The sequence below is a fragment of the Thermothelomyces thermophilus genome, chromosome 7 (assembly GCF_000226095.1).
Source record: "Thermothelomyces thermophilus ATCC 42464 chromosome 7, complete sequence".
NCBI lineage: Eukaryota > Fungi > Ascomycota > Sordariomycetes > Sordariales > Chaetomiaceae > Thermothelomyces > Thermothelomyces thermophilus.
The window spans coordinates 3,859,434-3,882,989 of record NC_016478.1 but is presented as its reverse complement, the minus strand read 5'-3'; the positions used below and the strand labels follow the sequence as shown (position 1 = coordinate 3,882,989).

Below are 23,556 nucleotides of genomic sequence, written 5' to 3'. Positions count from 1 at the left end.
GCAGGGCCCCGAGAGCGTGAGACTGGTTAATAAATATCATTTGCTTGCGAGCAGCCCGCCAGTCTCTTCTTCTACTACTCTGGTTTCCACTTCCCATCCTGCTGCGATTGCATGCCTGCTACAAGCAATCTCACATTTCGCTCGTCGAAGGACAAACATACCCCCTCAACGGTCGACTACTTCCTGCACGCCTGTCTCCAACCAAGAGGGTCCTGAGTCTGTTTCGGCGATCTCTTCTGCCGCCGCCGCTTGCCGCCAACATCGTCCCTGGCGAGTTCCGGCCGAAGGATGAGTGGCAACAGCGAGGTCGAGCAGCTAAGGGCTGCGCTTGCGATGAGTGAGCAGCAGAATCGCGTTTTGAAGGGGACGCTCAACAGGGTACGGTCTGCTACTTCGTCCAACATGCCAGGCGTCCGCGCCGGCCACGGAGACCAAGTGCCACGTGCTGCCAACCCTCAACTCACCGGAGATGGCCTCTCGGGCGGCACTTCAATGCCCTGCACCACCACAAATGACACTGGTCCTCGGGCCAAGCATGCGTCACAGGTAACTCCCTCCTGTGAACGTGAAAGCAGCGAGAGAGCTCACTAACGCTCGCCTTTCTGCAGGACCAAAGCAGACCCATGAAACGTTCAAAGACTACACATGCTGCCGGATCATCCACAATAGCACCTATGGTGAGGTCAAGGTCAAGCATCCCGCGCCCAACTCCCGGCTCCGGCGTCTTTGTTTGCAACTCTGGTCAGATCACCCAGCCGGCGACATGGAGCAGCATCTCTGTTGCTGGGTCCAACAGCCTAGGTAGCTACTTCCACCAGGACCAGGCTTTATATCCCGTGGACGCCTTCGCCCAGGGGCCCGCCGGCATGGCCGGACCATCACAGCACCCGGAGCTGGGGCTAGAGATGGCGGTCGACGAGTTCCTTATGACGCGTGACAATGCATTCTCGACCACCTCTCCGATCGACATCCCTTGCTCTGCCCCGCCATCGTCACAAGAAGTCGAACAATTTCCAGGCTCGAGCCTCCCCTCCGCCTACGGATCCCTGACCTCAGGCCCGACCATAGAAACAGCTCCCATGTCGCGGCAGAATAGCTCTATGAACGATGCCGCCTCGGCGATTGCCGGAGACTTCAACGACATGGTGAGAATTCAGTCACAGCAGTCCTCGAAGAGTTATCGACCCAGCCCCATCGCCTCTCAGCCACCCCTGTTGGGAAAGAGAGCCCCCGAGGGCTCGGGCGTCATCGTCATGCAAGGAGGGTCGTTCTCGTACGCCCACCCGTCCTCTGCCCCCACACAATCGCCCTTCTCCCAGCATCAGCACTCCATGAAGCCCTCCTTGTCCCAATCGAGCATCCAGTCCACTTCGTCGACCGGGCCGTCAGCTCCCGATGCCAGCGGGCTTTCCCTGGCCCAGCACCTCTCGATGGAGCGGTCAGTGTCGAAAGACAGCGTCAAGTCCAGCTCGTCCCTAAAACACCGTGCCAAAGAGGCTCTCGCGCGCCAAAACTACGCAGCCAAATCTCGCCAGCTCCAGCCAAAGCCAGCAGTCGGGGCTGTGAAGCACGACACGGCCGATCCAGCCAATAAAGGGAAAGCCGGCAAGACCGCCATCACCAAGACCAAGTACGAGAGACCGAGACATCCCAAGGTTCTGTGCGGCCAGTGCAACGAGCACCCCGATGGCTTCCGAGGCGAGCACGAGCTGCGGCGGCATACTGAGGCCAAGCACAAGAGCATGGTCAAGAAGTGGATTTGCCGCGACCCAGATCTCTATGGTATTCCTCACAGCGAGACGGCCGTTAAGCCACTCAAGGACTGCAAGCAGTGCTCGCAAAACAAGCAATATGGGGCCTACTACAACGCCGCCGCCCATCTCCGCCGCACACACTTCAACGTCAAAGCCCGGAAGGGCGCAGCCGGATCCAAGAACGGGAACGGACAGGGCAAGACGACGACCGAGGAAGAGAAGGAGAAGCGCGGGGGGAAGGGCGGCGGCGACTGGCCATCAATGAACGAGCTCAAGCAGTGGATGGTCGAGGTGACAGTGCCCATGGACCAGCCCGGCGCATTGGTCCCCGACGGCACCGAGTCGGCCGGCGCCGTGGACACCGAAGATCTCACCAACGAGTTCTCCGAGACACAATATAACAACGAGTCGCAGGCTGGATTCCCCATGGGCACGGGAGCTTGGGGGGCTTTCGACGACATCGCCAACCTCGCCGGCCTTGGAGAGGGCCTCGGCCAAACCTCCATCGACATGACTGGCCCAGGGCTTTTCGGAGACCTCAACTCGCAGCTCTCTGGCCCGTACTGCCTCAACGGCCCCGCCATGTTCTCAGCGCCGCCCCTCCAGGGCATGTGCATGCCCATGCCCATTTCGTCAGCCGGGTTCGACCACGAGAACTCGGCGGACCCGAGCGCCCGGCGGCAGCAGCAGCAGCAACAACAACAACAACAACAACAACAACAGAGCACGGCGGCATCTTCGTCAGCATCCTCTGCGCTGATCAGCGGTAACAGCAGCCACGGCTACACGCCACTTGTGTCGTCCACCGCGACGCGCACGCAGGCCAATGTCTACATGGACCAGCTCCTCCCGCCCACCCATGTGCAGGCGTCGCGCGACAACGTGCCCGACCTGCCGTTCGATCTTGCAATTGTGGCGGGGCAGTAGCCTAGGCCGCCGTTTCATTTCCTGTTATTAATGCTCTTTTTTTTCTCCGTCTTCGATCGTCGCTTGTTGCAGGGGGATAATTATTCTTCCCTCAGCACTGTGATGTCGTTCCATTTCTTTCATCAATTTCTACATGACGAGTTTATGGATACGATTTTTTCTTTTGCTTGTTTCTGTTGAGAAATGATTTCAACTTTCTGTTTTACGTCACCTATCTTGTCTTGGGCAGTATCGTCCCGGTCCATACCTCCCTCCCACCTCCCACTCCCCAACAGCCGGATTGTCAAAGACACTTGATCCACTTTTTGGGGATTAATTTACTCATGCTACCCAGCTGAACTTTGAATGATTCTATTTCCTTTGCCTGTCTTTATTCCGTTCCGTTCTGCCCCGATTCTTATATTTCTCTCTTCTCTTCTTCTTCTCAGATACTGGCGAGTTCTCATATTGTCCTGTTTCCTTTGGTTTCATTTACCGGCTTTTGTGCTCTGATGACTAGTTGTTAACGCGGCGTTGGTTGGCAAAATTTACGGCTTGGGGGTGTTTGCTGAAGGGTTCAACTTGGGTCGTGGCGGCACACACATGATGATGTTACCACAAGGCGTCTTGGGTGTGGCTCTTGGGATAGTGGGAAAACAGTTGGGTGGATGACGGCACCTACTCTGGCTGAATAGAAAGAAGCCATACATAATGTATGGAATATATAGGGCTGGTTTGTACGAATCTGGTGTAAATACATCGTGCTTTGCGGGTAATAATACATGGATCTCCACGATGCCCAATGGCGCAACAATCTAATGAGATTACGACGTCTGACATCTTGCATCCAAAGGCTTCGTAGCACAAGTTTTTTTTTTTTTTTTTTTTTCCTTTTCACGAACAGTTCAGGGCTCTTGATCTTCCTTCGCTCTTGAGCAATCGATTGTGCGGACGACATGCTTGAAAGGAGCAGATTCACACGGAGATATCGCAGTTACGAGTCGGCCCCGGATTGCGCAAAGTGGATAACTCGGGCGCCGAGACTGGTCCCGACAGCTCCCGGAAAGGCCGATTCCGTTCTTCTCTCTCTTTCTTTCTTTCTTCCCCTACGCTGCTGAGCTGATAGGCACGTCCGACTTTCAGAACCAAGTGAAGTATTCCGGATAGTCGGAAACGACTATTAATTATCTTACCGAAATCATCCACCAAAACCTCCTTCTCCCCTCTTTCTCTTATTAATTCTCCTCCTCCTCTTTTTCTCCAATAATAATTATCAGTAACGGGGAAGGATGCCCTCGCTCGGCCGCATCGCGCGGGGCGCGCTCCGCGAATCCGGCCTGCTCTCCGTGGCGGGGGCGGGCGGAGACGCGTGCCTCATCATCACGGCCCGGTCCTGCCGCATGTTCGCGTACGGGGCCAGCTCGCTCATCCTGGCCCTCTTCTTCGCCGAGCTGGGCTTCTCCGACTCGCGCATCGGCCTGTTCATGACGCTGACGCTGGCGGGCGACGTGGTGCTCTCGCTGCTGCTCACCCTGGTCGCGGACCGCGTGGGCCGCCGCCGCACGCTGCTGGCCGGGTCCGCACTCATGATCGCCTCCGGGGCCGCCTTCGCCCTGTCCGAGAACTATTGGGTCCTGCTGGCCGCCGCCGTCGTCGGCGTCATCAGCGCCACCGGCAGCGACTTCGGGCCCTTCCGGGCCATCGAGGAGTCCATGGTCTCGGAGCTGACCACGCCGGCCACCCGGGCCGACGTGCTGGTCTGGTACGTCACGTTGGCGAGCCTGGGCAGCTCGGTGGGGACCGAGATGTCCGGGAGGATCATCGAGCGGTTGCGGGCCCGGGACGGGTGGACCCTCGTGGACGCCTATCACGGCTGCTTCTGGCTGTACGCCATCATGGGGCTGGTGAACATGGCCTGCACGGCGATGCTGTCGGCGCGGTGCGAGCTGAAGGTGCGAAAGGGGGCAGAACACCAGGACCAGGAGGAGGAAGGCAGCCCGACCGGGGAGTCGGAACCGCTGCTTGGCGACGGGGGTTCCCGGTCGGGTCGGCGGGAAACGGAGGGCCCTACTGCTGGTGATGAATGTGATGAACCCAAGACGGGGGGGAAGAAGAAGGGGGGAGGGAGCTGGGTCGCCCAGATCTCGCGCGAGACCCTGTCCATCATCTCGGTCCTCTGGTTCCTGCTCATGGTCGACTCGCTCGCCGACGGCATGGCCAACATGTCGCTGACGAGCTACTACATGGATCGCAAGTTCCACCTGGCCAAGTCGGCGCTCGGCGACATGCTCTCGGTCAGCTACTTCCTGTCCTCGCTCTCCAACATCTTTTCCGGCCCCCTGGCGCGCTACATCGGGCTGGTCAACACCATGGTCTTCACCCACATCCCCTCTTCGGCCGCCGTCTTGGTGTTCCCCCTCGCGCAGACCGCGCCGCTGGCCTTTGCGCTGTTGCTCGTGCGCCTCGGGCTCAACAACATGGACCAGGGGCCCCGCGCGGCCCTCATCGCGGCCGTGGTCAGGCCGGAGGAGCGCACGGCCGTCATGGGCATCACCGGCGTGGTGCGGACGCTCGCGTCGGCCACCGGGCCGAGCATCACGGGCCTCCTGGCGAGCAGCGACCGGTTCTGGGTCGCCTTCGTGGTCGCCGGCGCGTTGCGCTTGGCCTACGACGTTGGCGTGTTCGCCATGTTCATCAACATCAAGCTGTACAAGCACGAGACGACCGACGACGGCGCCGCCCATGCTCGAGAGGAGAACCGGCGGCACGACACCGATCCTCTGCGGGCGGAGCCGTAGAGTCCACCGAGCGAGAGCAAGATCACGTTATTGGCATATTAGGCGGATGATGCGTTGGTTGAGACAGGTCGTGCGAATCTCTTCTCGGTATCCATTGGTCAACTCGGTTCTAGGGTTTGTGATGGGTTCCGGTGAGGTCTAAAACAAGAGACAGCGGCCCCGTCGACCCGATCAGCGATTACCTTTTAAAGATGAACAAGCGGTTACCTCCCGAAGATATCCTCAGTTGGGTTCCACACTGCTCCGCTGGTGAAGGTCTGTGGAAGCAACAGCACTGGCGTGCTTCAACGACGTGCCTTAGAGAAAGAGGGGCGAATAATAAAGTGTCAAGCAAACAGCGTGAGGCGGAGGTTTGGGCTCCTTTTTTTTTTTTTCCAGTATGAAAACATGAATGCGAAGGGGAACCGAACCGAGGAGTCGCAGTGAACCGACTAATATAACCTTGGAAGAGATCAACGAGCATAGCATGATGCTGGGAAGCTTGTGTCCAACCCTAGGGTCCTAGGGGCACCTGGACGCGGTGGATCAAGGAGGTGTATGAGATTAATAATTACGCCACGGGGTTCGAGGGGAGACGTGAGTTTTAGGCAACTTTTGTCGAACATAGATGGCGCAAAGGTGAATAGGGTTTTAGAGGTAATTAGACCTCAGACTTCGGGTTATCAAGGAACTTACACACCAAGGTACTTAATAAGATTGATTATTTTTTAAACATGCTCGATGGAAGAAGAGGCATTCTTGTTTTGGGCGACATGTTCCCAATGATCTTATATTTAGTTGTATGTACTAATCAAATCAATTTGAAAGTTACGCTGATTGAATATAATAATTGTTTGTCGGTATCGCAACAAGACCGTTCCATATGAATTTGGACATGTCATCGTACGGATTACATTCGTCTGACCAGAACAGAAGAGGCCTGGCCGTGGAAGGAAGGTATCAGAATGTACAGTAGGAGATGAACGTGAACCAAAACAACCAACCAACTCGCTAAGCACAATGAATAGGTGCTTGGGGAAGGTGGGGCATGCGTCTCATTTTGTTCTTGCCTTCGCTCCCAGGAGGTTGGAACCGGTTCAGTTTAATTACTCTGCTCGCACTGCCATGTAGTACAGTGATGAAGGGCTTACCAAACATGTCTACTTCCGTTTCCGATTAAATCAGTTTCTGGATACAAACTCGCATCCTGTTGCGATTTACGGTCGGCGCCCGAGGACCATCAAAGAGTTGCGCATCGTCGCAACCCTTCTCGGGCCTTGCAAACCGAATCATCAAATAACTTTACGATTGGAAGAACCTGTCTATCCATTTCGCAATGCATTTGGGCTCGAACTCGGCAGCTCGTCACGCACGCATCTTATGCCGATCTTCAGGAACCTGATCATTCGAGCCATTTGGAACCAGCACAATTTCGCTCTCTGCAAGCCAGGCTGTCATGTCTGATACCATCTGAGCCCGACTGAATGGTACCTTGGGCCTGAACGGCGTCGCTGCTCGTGCCGCGATTGGCGAATTGTCGCCCGCCGCTACACAAAGGAAGTGCAGATGATGTAGCCTTGTCCACGCTGGCCGAATACCACTCCATCTTGTTCCAAGGGTGGGACTTGGGTGAATGCCACGGTTGGTGCCGGGACCAATGAGAGCCTTCACGGCGGCATGTCGAACGAGGCCTAACCACCTGGGCCGTTGCGGGCGCGGCCCCCCGTGCCCCGCGCTGTCCAGCGTGGCAGCAGCCACCATGCGAGCGTTGGCCATGCATGCTGTCGCCGGGTTCGTCCCGGAGGTTGGCTGTCGAGTTGTCGCTCTCGCGCCGTTCAAGAATAGGATTCTCTTTCGAGCACTTGATCTGACTTTCCTCTTTCCTTAGCACGCCCGCCAGCCAGGTGCAAAAAGGAGGATTCTAAAAGGGACATTCATGGCGCCCTGAAGGCGGGTTGCATCCGTTTCTGGGCCATCCCGCCGTCTTAAGCCGCCCCCCGCACTTTGCACCTGAGACGGTGCTCCCCGGATGCTGCCCTCACTGTTCAGCCAACCGCCCAACCGCCGACCATGGACGACGGCTACTATGACGACACCGCCGAAACGACCCATGCCCAGCTCCCGCCCGCCTTCATTTTGGCCCCGCTGAACTCGGCCGCGCGGAAAGCCGTCGACCACGAGAGGAATGGGCACCTCCGCTTCAAGATCAACGACACCATCGGCATCTGGGTCAACTTTGCTGACCAGAGACATATCTGGACGCTGGGTAAGGGCGACACCGACATACACCTCCCAGACACCAGGTCCAGCAGCGGCAAAGGCTCTCCGCATATCTCGCCCGTCCATGCGTCCTTCCAACTGGTCGAGGAGACAGGCGCCGTCTTGCTATTCGACAGTTCCGACAACCGTACCGTCGAGCCACTCCCGCACGCCACTTCGTACACAGTCCCGTTCCGCTCCAATGCCAGGTCGGTCCTTGTCGCCCCCGGTATCAACCCGAGGGTAGCGTTTGGGAAAGACCACTGGTACCAGTTCGAAATACAATGGCATTCAGATGGTCTCTATTCCTTGCCAAAGGGCGAGCCCTACCAGATGGGCCCAAGAAACTCGCGGACTAAGAAGTATGTGTGGGGTGGGGAGGTTGGGGCCGGCTCCTACGGCACCGTCTCGTGGGTATTGGATGCCACCAACGGCAAGATCATCGCCGTCAAGAAGTTTCACAAGCTGTCGGGCAAGAATCTCGAATTTGCGACCAGGGAGATTGCCAATCTCTTGAGCATCAATAGAAACGACTCGATCAAACATGCAAGCTTGCCCCTTCGCCCTGCCGCGCTGCCTCGTTTGCTCATTCGCTAATAACCTTACCCTCCCAGGAGCACATTCTCGAGATTCTCGACTACTCTGGCGGTGGGAAGAACGACAACTGGGGCGAGATCTTCATGCCGCTCATGGGCGGCAACCTCAAGACGCTAGTCGAGAACGTCCCGGACGCCTACGCCCTCTCCAACGATGTCCTGCGCCAGATGCTCCTCGCCCTAGAGTGCATCGCCAGCCACCGCATCATCCACCGCGATGTCAAGCCGGAAAACATCCTTTGGGAGTACGACGCGACGAACACAAACAACTACCGCTTCTGCCTTGGCGACTTTGGCCTGTCTAACGACCCGGATCTGGCCCGCACTGCCGCCGGGACCGAGCCGTTTATGGCGCCCGAGGTCTTCAATAGGAAGCGGCAGACCACCAAGGTCGACATCTGGTCGTTATTTGCCACCATTGTTTGGACGCGCACGCCCCAGTTCCGCCAGCTGTGCGCCCAAATGAGCGCGCCGGACCTGCACAAGTGGCTGGTCGACTTCTCCAAGACGGAGCCGTACGCCAACATACGCCGGATGGCAAGCATCGATCCTAATAAGCGGCCTTCGGCGACGGAACAGTTGGCCATCTTAGACGGGCAACACGACGACGTTGCCAACACGGCGACCTACGGGAGCCCGAGCGGGGATGAGCTGGGTGACGACTTCAACGCGCGGTTCTCCAGTGCCCTGCGCCTGCCGGAGCATAACCCTGATCTATTAACCTACGGCTCAGGCAGTTCGGGGGCGGTCACGTCGCCCGAGCTACCGTACTATGAGCCGTACGCCAGCAGGGTGTACGAGACATATTGGGAAGCCCGTGCGGGGCCGAGCAGGCAGTATATGCCGCCATCGCCGGATCCGGCTGGCGAGCCCCGCGGCCATGGGGTAGGTAGTCGAGAGATTGAGGCTCTGCCACTCTGAACATGGACCTCCAGTTGCTAACTGTTCGTAGGCATACGTTATGCCCTACGAAGACCCATACGGTCCGGCCGTCAGACAGGGTAGCGGGAGCGGTACGGCTGTGCCAGACAACTTCACCGCCGTTGCCGAAACCGACGAAGAGTCGGCGAGAAGAGAGCCACGAAGGAGACGGCATCATTAACGGGAAGTATCGGGCCCAGATGCTCACGCCTTGGTCATGACCCCTTTTCTTTTGTTTTCTTTTCTTTTTTTTTTTTTTTTTTGGTTATATGTTTGTTGTCTAATATTTTCATCTGCATGGCACTGGAAGATACCAGGGCGGAGATCAGGACAGGGTGCATAATAATAGTTCACGCTTTATATGGTGACCCCGAAGAAGATCTGGAGCACCAACCCCGGGGCAGCTAGATGTAGTTGGTGGTGGACAACTGCCCAGGAGGGGTGATTGCATACGTTTTCACGCTGGCTAGAATGTGGCCGGGAAAATCAAACAAGTTTTGATGATCACAAACTCTGATACTCAGTGATACTAATTACTTTAATTAGTCTCCCAGAATCCCCGACGACAACAGGGATACTAAAGTATTATTTTGCAGAAGCACCGAGGAAAGGGCATGATCCACTTCCGATTAGTCTTGTGCTAAGAACATATGTCCCCAAGAAGCTGAAACCTGAGACGACGGGAGATTGGCAAGCTAGTATTGGGGATGATTTTATTGAGCTGCCAAAGCAGCGCGCGAATACTTCGTCATGTGCAAGAAGATACTAATTAATGATGAATTACAACTATTAAGTCGAACCCCCTATCAACGGAACAACCCATCAATGGAACACATGCCAAGCCCACACCGCAACTTCAACCCAACCACTTCAATCTACCACAACTTGCCCAACTTTTTCTCAAACCACTTCAAACTTCGTAGGTATATTCAACAGTCAAAGATGGCTTATACTGAACAAGATTTACAGGATGCGGTTACAAAATACCACAATACTCGCTCTTCAATTCGAAGTATTAGCCAGGAATTCGGAATTCTAACCACCACCTTATTTAACCGTATCCGAGGCAGTCAAATACGTTCAATTGCAGCCGAACCGCGTCAGTCTCTTAGTCAGGTATAAGAAGAATAGCTTACCTAGTAGATATTGATCTAAGCTACCCTAGGTCTTCTACTAACCTATTTGTAAATCAAGGAATTCGCTAGCCGTATTCTCTAGGCATAAGGAGCTAGCTATACGATAGTTGGAAAAGGCTAGATGGCCTGATTTCTTTATAGATACCCTATTCTTAAAACCTACCGAGCCCGTAAGATAGAATTAGTCTATATCAATAGCGCTACTAACTTAGTTATATATAGTTAGTAGCTATGACTAAGTTATCTAGCTATTAAGGATATCCTACTAGCTAACCATTAGAACTATGACAAATATAGCATTATAGAAGGGCAGGGAACTAACGGTCTAGTAGTTAGAAATGCCAAAATACATATAATTTAACGAAAGGTCTCTAGTTCGTATGCCTAGACTTTATTTATTAAGTGTATCTCAGTAATAGGGATATTACTCCCTCTGGTCGTCATCTTTAAGGGCAAGAGTCTTTAATAATAGTGGTTTCCTATCGATAAGACGGAATTAAGGGATTAGAAGTTTATAATAACCGAAACAGGCTAGACTAATAATACCATTACATTAGAATAGCTATAAGAGGTGTTTATCCCCTATATATAGCTATAAGATCCTTTATAACGACGATTCCTCATATTAGACAGTTATAATAGCTATATAATTAAGGATTTTATATAGGTATATTTCAAGAATAACGTCTAGTTACTCTTTTTACCTCTATATATTATAGGCCCAGGCTATACCTAGGCTAGACAATACCTAGGCTTTACCTAGGCACAGAATAGACCTACCCCGCCCTACTCCTATATACCCTACAGGTCTATAGAGCGTTCGTTACTCGTTCGTAACTTGTCTAGTAGACACGCGGCCAAGGCCCGGTTAGTATCTGACCTGGAGCCTAACCGGGCCCTACCTAGATTATATATATATACATTAGTTAAAAGGCACTCCTCTATACGACTCTTATATTTTTCCTCTTTTTCCTCCCTAAGGTAGTCAAATAAAATATTATACGCTTATCTATAGATGCTATAAGGCTAGTATATTACATTTTGACTACCTTCTACTAATAGTAACTCCCTAAGGGAGTTATCGATAATGTAGTTATAGCGGATTTAGGAGTATATAGGCCTTTAGGCTTAGTAGAATTATAGGAACTTATCTACTCCCTTTAAGTAGTAATAGAATAGTAAAATACTACGATCGACACCCTTTAGGTATCTTAAACCTAATCTGTCCTAACCTCTAAGTTAGCTAGGGTACCCTCTAAAGCTTAACGGCCATAGTAGAAGCGTCTCCTAACTAGATAACCTTTTAATAGTGAAAAGGGACTCTTTGTAGTATAGAAGAGCACGATAGAACACGTCCTTATAGCTAATCGAGATTTTATCGGCTCTAATTATAACTAATAGGTCTTTATCCAGGGAAACCTTACGTACTAGGTATAGACCTAAGTTACAGCCTACTACAAATCTATAGGCCCGAAAGTTAGGTACGACCTAACTTAGTTCCTCCAATATCTCGAAAGTATCTTCTCTAACCCCTATAAGAAGATGGTAGCCTTATCGGAATTGGAATTCCTACGATAGAGAGACGATAAACCGTTTACCGCCTTTATTGTTTGGTTCGAGGCTAAGCTATTAAAGGTAGGCGGCCTCCTTTAGAGTGATAAGTTATGCCTAATCAAATTATAATAATGTCTCTCTTTAAAGCTTAAATATATAGCGGTTAGACAAGGAATTCCCTAGGATAATTATATAATGGTAGTCAAGAAATATTATAAGATTACTATAGATCTTAAGGCCCTTTAGCTTAGTAATAAGTATTAATAGATATAAGGGTAATAGGTAGTACCTAAACTATGAAGAGGGAAGGATATAGATAGAGATATACTAATAACTAGAATTAACTTATTATATATTAACTTATAAAGGAAAGGACTTAATAAAGATAAGATAGGGAAATATAGGGGTAATACCTTATAAGCGAAATAGGTTAGTCTAGAAGTATATATAGCCCAATAAGCAGCTAGAGTATATATCTAGTATAGGTAGAAGGGTTACTTTATTGCTAAATATAACTTTGCCCTTACTTTAAGGCTAATATAGTAGAACTAGTTAAGAACCGATATTAATGCTTTAGAGGCTAAGGATTGGAAGGAAGATAACGACCTATTTAACGAGGAAGATGGGGAGTAGGGAAAAGAGTAGCCCTTAAGCAAAGTCTTATAAAGGGGCTAGAAGACTATAACTACCTAAAAAACAAGTTTATAAAGATTAGTAAAAGAATAGATAGACCTCTTTTTCTTATTCTAATCTTCCTTAACTTTATCGGCTTTGTAAATGCTTAAATAGATAGTAGATATTCTAATTATAGTACTATTAGCAAGAGAATATACCAGAAGCTTAGAATCGAATAGATTAGTTTACCTATTATATATACCCTTAGGACTATAACTAGGCTATGACTAGACTGGAAGATCATTTAGATAGCCTATATTACAATAGATATTAATAGCTAGAAGAGCTAGGCTATATTCTATATAGTCCTAGGACTTATATATAACATTATACTAGGCCTCCTATAGATAGAATACTAGGAAGTTATACTAGATATATATATAGGCGTTCCTAAGATTAAAATATAACTAGGACTACTTATCTATAGGATTTCTTTATAGCCTAAATAGATAGGAATCTCTTAAATAATAGGTATAATCTTCATAAGTATAATATAAAAGGTATAGAAAAAGAAGACTTCTAATACCTTCCTAGTTACTAGTATCTAGGGGATAATAACTATCCTAGAATCGAGATACTAATTTGATAGAGATAGCCTGGAAAAAAGGGGTACCTAACCTAAGCCTAGTATAAAGTTAGAGATTACCTTACTAGATAAACTTTATAACTTTGCTAACCTCTTTAATAAGGAAAAAGCTAGCAGACTCCCCTTACATTATAGTATAGCCAACTATTATATTAAATTAAAGGAAGGCCTAGATAGAAGGATTCTTAAACTCCCTTAGGGCTCTCTCTATAATATACTACGAGATTATTTATTAGAAGTCCGAAAGCAAGTCGTTAACTTGCTAGATAAGGGATAGATCCGAGCTAGCTCCTCCTTGGCCGCTGTCCCTATCCTCCTAGTAAAGAAAGTAGACAGAGGATAGAGGTTCTATATCGACTATCAGGCGCTAAATAAGATTACGAAGCAAGATTAGTATCCCCTTCCGCTTATTAAGGAGACGCTTTACTCTTTAGCTAGAGCTAAGTGGTTTATAAAGCTTGACGTCCGGGTGGCCTTCTACCGTATCTAGATTATAGAGGGCTATAAGTATTTAATAGTATTCTAGACCTAGTTTAGCCTCTTTAAATAGCTTATCTGCCCCTTTAGACTTATAGATATACCTATAACTTTTTAACGATATATTAATAATGCTCTTAGTCTAATACTTAGAGACTTTATAATAGTATACCTTAATAATATCTTAGTCTATATATTGGGTAGTAGAAAAGATTATATAAGGTAGGTAAGAGATATACTCTAAAGGCTATAGGAAGTAGGACTTATATTAGATCTTAAGAAGTATATATTTGCTATAAAAGAAGTTAAATATCTTAGCTATATTATAGAGATAAGGGCTTAGGTTTGCCTAGACCCTGAAAAGCTAGCTACTATCTATAAGTAAGAGGTACTATATGAGGTTTAGGGAGTATAGAGCTTCCTAAGGTTTGTAAACTTCTACTAAGACTTTATCCTTAATTTCTCTAAGTTAACTATACCCTTAATATAGTTAACTTATAAGAATACCCTGTTTTAGTAGGGAACTAAGGAACAAAAGGCCTTTAAGGCTCTTAAGATAGCCTTTATTTTAGAACCTATCCTAGTATAATAGGATCCTAAATAGGAGATAATACTTAAGACAGACTACTCTAGGACGGTGTTAAGAGGGTGCTTATCCCAATAGGGAGAAGACGGGGTCTTATATCCTATAGCCTACTATTCCATAAAACTGTCCCTAGTTAAATAGAACTATATAATCCATAATAAGGAACTACTTACAATTATCTTATATCTAAAGGCCTAGTTAGCTAAGCTTTATAGTATTACTACCCCCTTTTAGATCTTAACTAACTATAAAAACCTTAAATACTTCTCTTAGCCTTATTTAATTAGCAAATGGTAAGCTTAATAGGCTAAAATACTTTCTCTCTTTAACTTTAAATTTCGTTACTAATCGGGATTATAAGCTTCCTATCCTAATGCCCTATCCTACTATAAATAAGATCACCCTAAGGATATATAGTATATAGTATAACTACTCCTTACTATTTAGATAGATATAATCGGTACCTTGTTATTACCTAAAATATACTACCTACCGAAGGGGAGTACTATTTTCGTAGATATATAGCTTATAGCCTTATAAGATAAGGGAGTCATTAAGGACGAACATTATATATACCGGCTCTAGGCCGTCTGAGACAAGGCTTAGAAATTTCTAAAGGAGGTAAACGTAATATAGACCTAAATTATAGATTACTCCCTTAATACGTGTCACGGATAAGCATATAGACGGCCTGATAGGCTGCAGCCAGGACATAGAACATTCCGACAGCCAATCACTTGACAGACCAATTAGAAGATTATTACCACCAAGACTAAGGTCTTTACTAGTAATAATAACATGTCACCGTCGATAACGCGGAATCATAGGGTAAAAGGAGAAATGGTACTAGTAATAACTATTAAAGAGGGACAGATAATTATATATATATAGCTAGCTAGTCACTTATTAGGTAGACTCTAAGAGTTTATTAGTAATAGCAACCTATAATTATAGTACTTATACTAAGTATTGCTAATTACTATAAGAGATAACTCTAGTATTGTTATAAACCCTTTAGCTTTACCAAATCCCTTAGACGACCTGCCTACTTGTCCCGCTTAATCTACCTTTATCTAAACCCTTTTAGAAGAAGTCTAAGTTAGGTTTGTTATACGTTGCTATTACTCCCTTTATTCTATTATAGTTTAGAACAGAGGTGACTTTGACCTCGACATCAATATAGCTACTAACATTATAGCCGAATAGCTACTTACTTAGCTTAGTCAACTCTAGTAGCAGATCTAGGAGTTGGACTAGAGAGACAAGGCTACTTAAGCCCAAATTAAGGAACTCGAGAACGGCAAAAAGCACTTATAGAAGTTGGTTAACGAGGCCTACGCCAAAATCAAGGCACTCGAGGGCGCTAAAGCAAGCCGTATTAAGATCGAACTACCTGGTAAATACGGAGGAACTAAGGAGGATTTCGTAGAATTCCTAATAAACCTCTGATCTTACTTCTGGCTTAATGACGATAAATTTCTAGATAACAAAGCCAAAGTCCTTTATATAGCTACGAGACTAGAGGGTAAGGTACTTAGATAGTTCAAGCCTATATAGAATGACTATCTTACTAAGGAAGATAAAGACGACCGAGACGTATTTACGTAAGTAGTCTTTTGATCCTATAACTATTTTAAAGAAGAGCTTTGGAAGGTTTTTAGCGATAAAGATAAGAAGATTTATATATAAGAAAGACTTGCTAATCTCTAATAGACTAAGTTAGTAGCCTTTTATACTATATAGTTTAGATAGGATATGCTTAAGTCTTAGCTTAACGATAAGGTATTAATATAATTATTCTATGATAGCTTAAAGGAAAAGGTTAAAGACGAGCTATATAAATACAATTAGCCTAAGACCCTAGATAAATATATTATATAGGCTATTAGAATTAATAATTGACTCTATATATAAAAGTAGTAGAAATGAGGCCAAATGAACAGAACTATAGTTAAGGCTAACGATAAGAAAAAGCGAGTATACGTTAGTACCTTATATAGGACGTACCTTAGAGCTATAGATATAGATATAATATAGAAGCAGGACTAGAAGAAGACGACCAAAGACAAGTCTAATGTTACCTACTATAACTATAGAAAGAAAGGGCATTATAAGCAAGAATATTAAAGCCTAAGGAAAGAATAAAAGATAGTCTCTAGAAAGGAAATTATAGTTATCGACGAAACTACTAAGGACGTTATTAAAGTAATAGCTATAAGCTACGAGGATAGGGGTAATAATATAGATAGTCTTAAATATAATAGTAATAGTAAAGACGAATAAGCACCGTACTCTAAACTAGTTACTATAGACCTAGAGATAGGTCTTGCTGAATAGGATATAGCAGGAGAATACGTACTACCAATTTCGATTCTCCTAGCCTTAAGGTAGTAGGGTTTTATAGTTATATAGAGATAGGATAGATCGTAGATAACTAATACCTAAAGAATCGAAAGACCTAGACCTAATGTTCTATTCCTCTAGGAACAAATCGAATAGTACTATAATGAAGTTTTCCGACTTAACATAGAACTGTATAAATGAGATAGATGCTTAACTCGACTCGCCTAGTAGAGCGATGAGATAAGGGACGAAATGAGGGAACTCTGATGTATCGTAGAAACCATCAAAGGAGAACAGCCTATGATATATAATAGGCCTAATAGCTATACTAAGTACCTTAATAACTAGTAACTTAGTAACGATATATAGAACCTAGAATACTAATTTATATGTGTGAACTATGGAAAAGACGAGCGTATATAGGAAAGCTACTAGAAGAAATACTCTTACTTTAGCATTAGAGTGCCTATAGTCTATGTATAGTGGGAAGGATTCGAGAAAGAATTCTAATACCTCCTAGGTAACGCTATATAACTATACCCTTGATACGAGGTATATACGCAAGTGCCCTAGTTCTAGTATATAGTATATAAATGCTAATATCACTTCTATGACAAATTCGAAAATAATCACTAGCCGACCCGATAGGAAAACGGGGATGGAAGCTTATACCCTATGGAATAGGTCCATAACATAGGAAATAGAGCGGCCGAATTGCTCTAGAAAATCGAAGCTCGGAGTCTAGAAGGTATTATAGTAGTTCTAAAATGAGCCTAGCCTAGGTACTATAGAATAGGACAAGATATATAGGACTCGTGCTAGAGTAACGATTGCCTCTATTATATGGACGAAAAGGAATCGCGAATTCGGGAGCTTTGGATAAAACTATATTATATATGATAAAAAGCAGAATAGACTTAATGGTAGGAAGCTATAAGCACTTAATAGCTTATAGAAATAAGTACGATTGACGAAGCCGCTATTAGCCAAATAACTAAAGAGGTTAGCACTGACCTAGGAAACGGGTCAGGGCCCTTTGAGGGGCCCGGAAACCATTAACGCCTATATAGCAGCGAGTGGTAGCGTAGTATAGGAGGAACTAGCGTAAGAGACCACTATATCGAGACCTCCTAGTAGAAATATAGAAAATTGCTGTAATCTTTAGACGACGGTAGCAAGACAAGCGACTATAGATAATAGTATAATAGAAATAGTACGAAATGCTTGTACTAGTAGATAGTAAAGTAGAGATAAACCTAATTTTGCCGACACTTGTAAATTAGCTATAAATACCCTAGAGAATGAAGCAGAAGTATAGTATAGTCAAAGGGCTATTTCCGATATAATAAGTACATAGGGAGACCGAACCAATCGATATTACTATAGTAGGGAAGACTATAGTAGTCGTATTTAGTATCGTAGATATAGGTAATAATAAAGATATAATATTAGGGTTACTATAGTATAAAGATTATAACCTAGACATTAGCTAGAAGAATAGTAGCTACCTATAACCCCGAATAGAGTTATATTCGACTAGCGAGATAGGGAGTATACAAGGATTATAAGCGGATAATGCTTAAGGGAAGGCATATCTTATAGATCTACTACAAGAGATAGACAATAGTAGGCAGACTACTACAGACTCTAGAAGAGGTAGTATAATAATATCGATATCGTAATGGGAGGAACGAGCCGAACTGCTAATAGCTGTTCTCTCTGTTAACGAATGTAAAGCACTATAATTAGAGTAGTAGGTTAAGACAGGAGAAATCGCCAATATCGCTATAGACGGAACCAAGTTTATATACTATTAGAAAACCAAGAGACAAGACAAGACTAGGGAAGTACCAAAAGAATACGAAGGACACCTAGCATTCGAACCGAAGTATCTAGAAGGATTACTAGAATATAGTCTATAGGATTACGGGATTAAGCTTAAGGAAGGAGTATGACTAAAGTTCTTTAAGATTTACTATATAAGCTAGATATAGAACGAAGAACTTAAGCGATATTTGGAGGAGAACCTTCGAAGAGAATATATCTGCCTGTTGATATCGCTAGTAGGCTACCTAATCCTGTTTATACCTAAGAAAGATAGAAAGCTACGGTTATACGTTAACTATTGGTAACTTAACGAATAGACTATAAAAAACTAATACCTGTTACTGTTAATCTTATAGCTCTAAGATTAGTTAGCAAGAGCCTAATATTTTACGTATCTTAACTTGTTATCGGCCTATAACTATATATAGATCAAAGAAGGCGACGAGTAGAAAACGGCCTTTAGGATACCCTATAGCTATTATAAGTACCTTATCATGCCATTTAGACTTACGAACACGCTAGTAACGTTTTAAGCCCTGATTAATCAAGCTATCTGACCCTTTCTCGACAAATTTGCGGTATATTATCTCGATAATATACTTATCTTCTCTAAGACGGTAGACAAACACTAGAAGCACGTAAAAGTAGTACTAGACGTGCTATATATATATAAACTATTAGTTAATAAGAAAAAGAGCGAATTTTATATTAGAAAAACGGTATTTCTAGGATATAAAATATCCTTAGGATAAATCCGGATAGAACCTTTAAAGGTTAAAGCTATTAAGGAGTAGCTACGACTAACGTTAGTTATAGAAATACAAAGCTTTATTAGATTCATAAACTTTTACCAAATGTTTATTAGGGACTTTAGAGCGATTGTATAACCTTTATATAAACTTACTAGGAAGAACGCTAAATTCCAATGGGAAGAATAGCACGAGTAAGCATTTATATAGATCCGCGACGCCATTACTAAAGATCTAGTACTAGTATTACTAGACCCTAAGAAGCTATTTAAGGTAGAAACGGACGCTTTAGACTATACTATCGGAGGATAATTAGGATAATAAGACAGATAAGAGAAGCTATATCCTATAGCTTTCTTTTTAAAGAAGCTCGATAGACTATGTCTTAATTATCTAATCTACGATAAAGAACTACTTACGATTATCGAAGCTTTTAGGAAATAGTAACTATACATTAGTAGTATAATTAAACTAGTATAAGTATATATAGATTATAAGAATTTACGATACTTTATAACGACAAAGGAGCTTAACAGACGATAAATACGATAGGTAGAATTCCTCGTGGAATTTAACTTTGAGATCTGCTATAAGAAGGGTAAAGAGAACGTACAAGCAGACATCTTAAGCTAACGAATAGATTATACGGAAGGACGAACGGAAACAACACTACCGTTATTCAAGGAACGAACAGATAGAACGCTATATCACGAAATGTAGATACCTATAGAAGATGATCTACTTGACTCATTCCTAGAATGCTATGTAATCCTTTAAGAAGAAAGGATTAACGAGGTATAGTATTAAGTAGCACCTGGACCACTAGTACCTAATAGAGTAGAAGAAAGAGATAGAAAACTCTAGTACCGAGGCAAAGTATATATCTACGACTAGGATCAATAGCTACAGATAATTTGAGAACTTTATAAGTCGAAACTTGGAGGATATAAAGGAGTTACAAAGACTATTATATAAGTCAGGAAACATTACGACTTTCCATAGTTAATAGTATAAGTTAAGGAAGTCATATAGAACTATGACATTTATAATTAAAGCAAAATGGTATGATATAAGCCATATAGGCCACTTTAGCCATTGCTAATAGCTGACAAACTATAGAGCTTAGTTACAATAGACTTTATTATAAAGCTACTAGAATCTAAGGATATAGCTATAGGAGTAATCTATAATAGTATTCTTACTATAGTAGATTACCTAACTAAATAGGTATACTTCTTTTCCTATAAGGAATCCTAGATAGCTAAATAGCTAGTAGATGTAATCTATTGGCAAGTTATATTAGTATATGCTTAGCCGTAAGAATAGATCACCAATAGAGATACCAAGTTCGTGTTAAAGTTCTAGTAAGCATTAATGTAACGATTAGGCGTTAATAGCAAGCTATTAACAGCATATTACCTATAGACTAACGGACAAACAGAGTGACTAAACCAAGTTATCGAGTAGTATCTCCGTTCTTACGTCATCTACTAGTAAGACGACTAGGTCATACTATTACTAATAGTATAACTCGCCTATAATATAACGCCAATAGAAATGACTAAAGTCATACTATTCTTCACAAATTATAGATACGAAGCAGACCTTAGGCAAGGACTAGAGGTCACGGTGCCAAGAGCAGCGGTTAAAGCGGAACAAATGTATATACTATACGAGAAGCTTAAAAAGGAACTCGAGTTTGTCAGGACTAGAATAAAAAATTACTACAATGAATATAGGCTCAAGGGACCTCGCCTAGAGAGGGGAGACAAAGTCTACCTAATCGTACGAAACTTATAAACTAAACGACTAAGTACGAAGCTAGACTTTAAAAAGGTCGGACCCTTCGTTATTAAAGAACGAATTTCGACATCTAACTACTAACTATCGTTACTATTATCTATATAATTATAGACAGATGTATTTTATATTTTACTTCTCGAACTAGCACTAAAGAATGCTAAGACTATTATAAACATTAAAGTAAAGGACGAAGAGAAAGAATAGGACGTTAAAGAAATTCTAGATTCATGTATTATTAATAGGGAACTGTAATATCTAGTTAAATAGCTTGATTTTGGACTAGAGGATAACTTATAGGAACTAGTCAAGAGTTTGAACTGCCCTAAGAAACTAGAATAGTTCTACTAGCAGAACCCGGATCGACTAAAGGAAAACCTAGGACAGAACTAAAGACGGCGCCCTAGTCGATAGTATCGACGGCATTATTAATCTGTAACAAGGGTATAGCAGGCATCTCTTATTACTTAACCTCCTCTAACTCGTCTAAGGTCGACAGACTATATGCTATTATATTAGTACCTTTCTCCACCAAAAACTCCTTCTATTAACGAAGACGCCAGAGCTATATAAGCTTTTCAGATAACTCGTATTAGGCTTCTTCTAGACGGCGTTAGGATTTATCTAGCTTAAGTTCGGTACGACGTTTAATATCCTTAATACGACGCTACTCCTAAAGAATACGATCTACTAGAACGAACATTAGGAATCATAGTACTAAAAAAAAAAAAGGAGATAAGCTTATAAGAGGAAAGTAGGATGCTAGAGCTATCGTAAGAACGACCTTGACGAATATAGGCCTTATAATACTTTATACGTGCGATCATTCTACAGATAAGGCCTTGCGACGCGTACTAAAAGCAAGGTATAACAATAAAACCGTTCTTAGCAATATTCTAAGCAAGGGAAGCACGGTAACATGTAGAATACGACTTTCGTTTCTCTATCGGCATTTTGTTAACATGGTAACTATAATATGGAAATAGGAAGAATATAATACTTATAAGCAAAGGGTATTAGCACTATTTAAAACGGCCTAAAAGGGCTTTTAGGTCGAAAGCCTTAAAGGAGGAGCATTATATCACAGATAAGCATATAGACGGCCTGACAGGCTATAGCTGGGACGTAGGACATTCTAATAGCTAATCACTTGACAGACTAATCAGAAGATTATTACCGCTAAGACTAAGGTCTTTACTAGTAATAATAATATGTCACCGTCGACAACGCAGAATTATAGAGTAAAAGGAGAAATAGTACTAGTAATAACTATTAAAGAGGGACAGATAATTATATATATATAGCTAGCTAGTTACTCGTTAGGTAGACTCTAAGAGTTTACTAGTGATAGTAACCTATAATTATAGTACTTATACTAAGCATTGCTAATTACTATAAGAGATAACTCTAGTGTTGTTGTAAACCCTTTGGCTTTACCGAATCCCTTAGATGACCTGCCTGCTTGTCCCGCTTAATCTACCTTTGTCTGAACCCTTTTAGAAGAAGTCTGAGTTAGGTTCGTTATAATACGTAAGGTACCTTTTAATTCTAAGGTAGACTTTAGCTTCTTATATAAGAGCTATTTATAACTACTATTCTTTAATATATCTATAACTCCCTTATATTAGGCTACCTAGGGAGGAATAGGTCATTTAAAATACTTTAATAGGACTACTATTAGGACTTTATATCCCTAGATATAAAGAGATTTATAAGGAACTATTATACGTATTAAAGGGCTAAGGTTTTATGTTAACTACGATAAGGACTCCTCTAACCCCTACCTATCGCCGACCGCTTCTAGAAATAGATTTCTATCGATTTTATAGTTAATCTCCCTATATAAGACGAGAATTTACCCTAATACCTTATAGTAATTACCGACCGGCTATTAAAGTACATCTAACTCGAAGCTATATCTTTAATAAAAGCTAAGGCGTATATACTCTGGTTCTAGGATATATAGTAGCAGTTTTACGGATTTCCGATATAAATTATTACTAATCGTAGTTTAGACTAGCTTAGTTAGTTTTAGACTACTCTCTATAAGACTATTAGAATTGAATAGCTATTATTAATAGCCCATTATCTATAGATAGACAGAGGTATAGAACGTATAAACTAGGAAGTATAGACTATCCTATGGATTATAGTTTTCTTTACCTAGTATAACTAGCCTAAATATCTACCTATATACTAGCTTGTAATTAATAACTATAATTTAATAGTAACTAGGATAAGCGTAAGCTACCTTCTCTATAATTACGATATAAGCCTAATATAGTTTACCAACCTGCTAGATACTCCTACCTTGACCTTATAAGGAAGAGCTACTAATTTCTTACATTACCTAAGAGAAGGTATAGAATAGACCTAGGCCGTTATTATATATATATAGTAGTGCTAGTAAGAAAATACTAATCGCTCTTAATATCTAGCCAAATGGTTTAAGGTAAGGGATAAAATATAGCTATCCTTATATAATATTAAGACTAACCGCCCTAGCTATGAACTTAACTAGGTTAATATTGGGTATAAAGTGATTATAGTACTAACGTTACTAATAGTAACTCTAAATGTTCCCTATAGGCTCTACCTTACCTTCTATAT

The 23,556-nt window shown here is 43.8% G+C and overlaps 3 protein-coding genes across 3 annotated transcripts; all 3 read left to right on the top strand.

Annotated features, from left to right (window-relative positions):
* Positions 1–360: 360 nt before the first annotated feature.
* Positions 361–2,959, top strand: MYCTH_2313142 (uncharacterized protein). Its single transcript, XM_003667326.1, has one exon. It carries the CDS (start codon positions 624–626, stop codon positions 2,679–2,681), a length of 2,058 nt encoding a protein of 685 aa, XP_003667374.1. The 5' UTR covers positions 361–623; the 3' UTR covers positions 2,682–2,959.
* Positions 2,960–3,809: 850 nt separating this feature from the next.
* MYCTH_2313141 (uncharacterized protein) lies at positions 3,810–5,520 on the top strand. The gene has a single exon (XM_003667325.1). The coding sequence runs from the start codon at positions 3,950–3,952 to the stop codon at positions 5,456–5,458; it is 1,509 nt and encodes a 502-aa protein (XP_003667373.1). The 5' UTR covers positions 3,810–3,949; the 3' UTR covers positions 5,459–5,520.
* Positions 5,521–7,094: 1,574 nt separating this feature from the next.
* On the top strand, positions 7,095–17,610 carry MYCTH_2136301 (uncharacterized protein; the record flags this gene model as incomplete). Its single annotated transcript, XM_003667324.1, has 5 exons — positions 7,095–7,241; positions 7,487–8,143; positions 8,311–9,177; positions 9,245–9,354; positions 17,601–17,610. The coding sequence occupies 5 exons, from the start codon at positions 7,095–7,097 to the stop codon at positions 17,608–17,610; spliced, it is 1,791 nt and encodes a 596-aa protein (XP_003667372.1).
* Positions 17,611–23,556: the final 5,946 nt, after the last annotated feature.

Coding starts and splice junctions, on each gene's coding strand:
- MYCTH_2313142 (XM_003667326.1), top strand. CDS start 624: ATGAAACGTTCAAAGACTACACATGCTGCCGGATCATCCACAATAGCA.
- MYCTH_2313141 (XM_003667325.1), top strand. CDS start 3,950: ATGCCCTCGCTCGGCCGCATCGCGCGGGGCGCGCTCCGCGAATCCGGC.